Below are 553 nucleotides of genomic sequence, written 5' to 3'. Positions count from 1 at the left end.
AGTATAATAGGAGTATCAATATATTCCTTATGAGCAGTATTTTTGCTACCTTATTAACAAAAGTTTGATTTAGGGGGGGGGATATGGGGGGGGGGGATCGGCATTCTATTCATTCATTATAATGATAATTTAGAGGATCATGTTGAAGATCGGGACAGAATCTTTATTTCTAGTGATGGAATCCTTACTTTCATTCCTATTTTGATGTTCTTATTTGATTTTTTAATTTCCTTTCCTTCCCCATATTTATAGGTAAGACTGACTGGGAAGTACACCAGCGAGTATGTGATCCGCACGCAGCCCACTGAGGATGCTCTCTCAACGGTTGAGACAGCTGCCATTGCCCTGGCCACGCTTGAGCAAAACTGGTCAATTTATGACGTTTTGGTTCAACCACTACAACTTCTTTGCCAGTACCAGGTATTAATGCTTGTGTAATTTCTTTAGTATGTGGGTCTTTTATGTGTGTACCATGACTGCTGGTGTTGGATGGAAAGAATATGATACTGATTATTTTTAATGACTGAGTGAAAAGTAAGATGTAAAGTTCATT

The 553-nt window shown here is 38.3% G+C and overlaps 1 protein-coding gene across 1 annotated transcript in view; it reads left to right on the top strand.

Annotated features, from left to right (window-relative positions):
- Positions 1-420, top strand: part of LOC119586491 (tRNA-uridine aminocarboxypropyltransferase 2-like) — a gene marked incomplete at its 3' end in the record, with an annotated part of 3100 nt that extends 2680 nt beyond the window's left edge. Inside the window, 1 exon segment of the mRNA XM_037935229.1 lies at positions 253-420. Coding sequence (XP_037791157.1) covers positions 253-420 — 168 coding nt within the window.
- Between the last annotated feature and the right edge of the window lie 133 nt (positions 421-553).

The sequence above is a fragment of the Penaeus monodon genome, chromosome 21, assembly GCF_015228065.2.
Source record: "Penaeus monodon isolate SGIC_2016 chromosome 21, NSTDA_Pmon_1, whole genome shotgun sequence".
Taxonomy (NCBI): domain Eukaryota; kingdom Metazoa; phylum Arthropoda; class Malacostraca; order Decapoda; family Penaeidae; genus Penaeus; species Penaeus monodon.
This window is presented reverse-complemented; position numbering and strand designations above follow the sequence as displayed.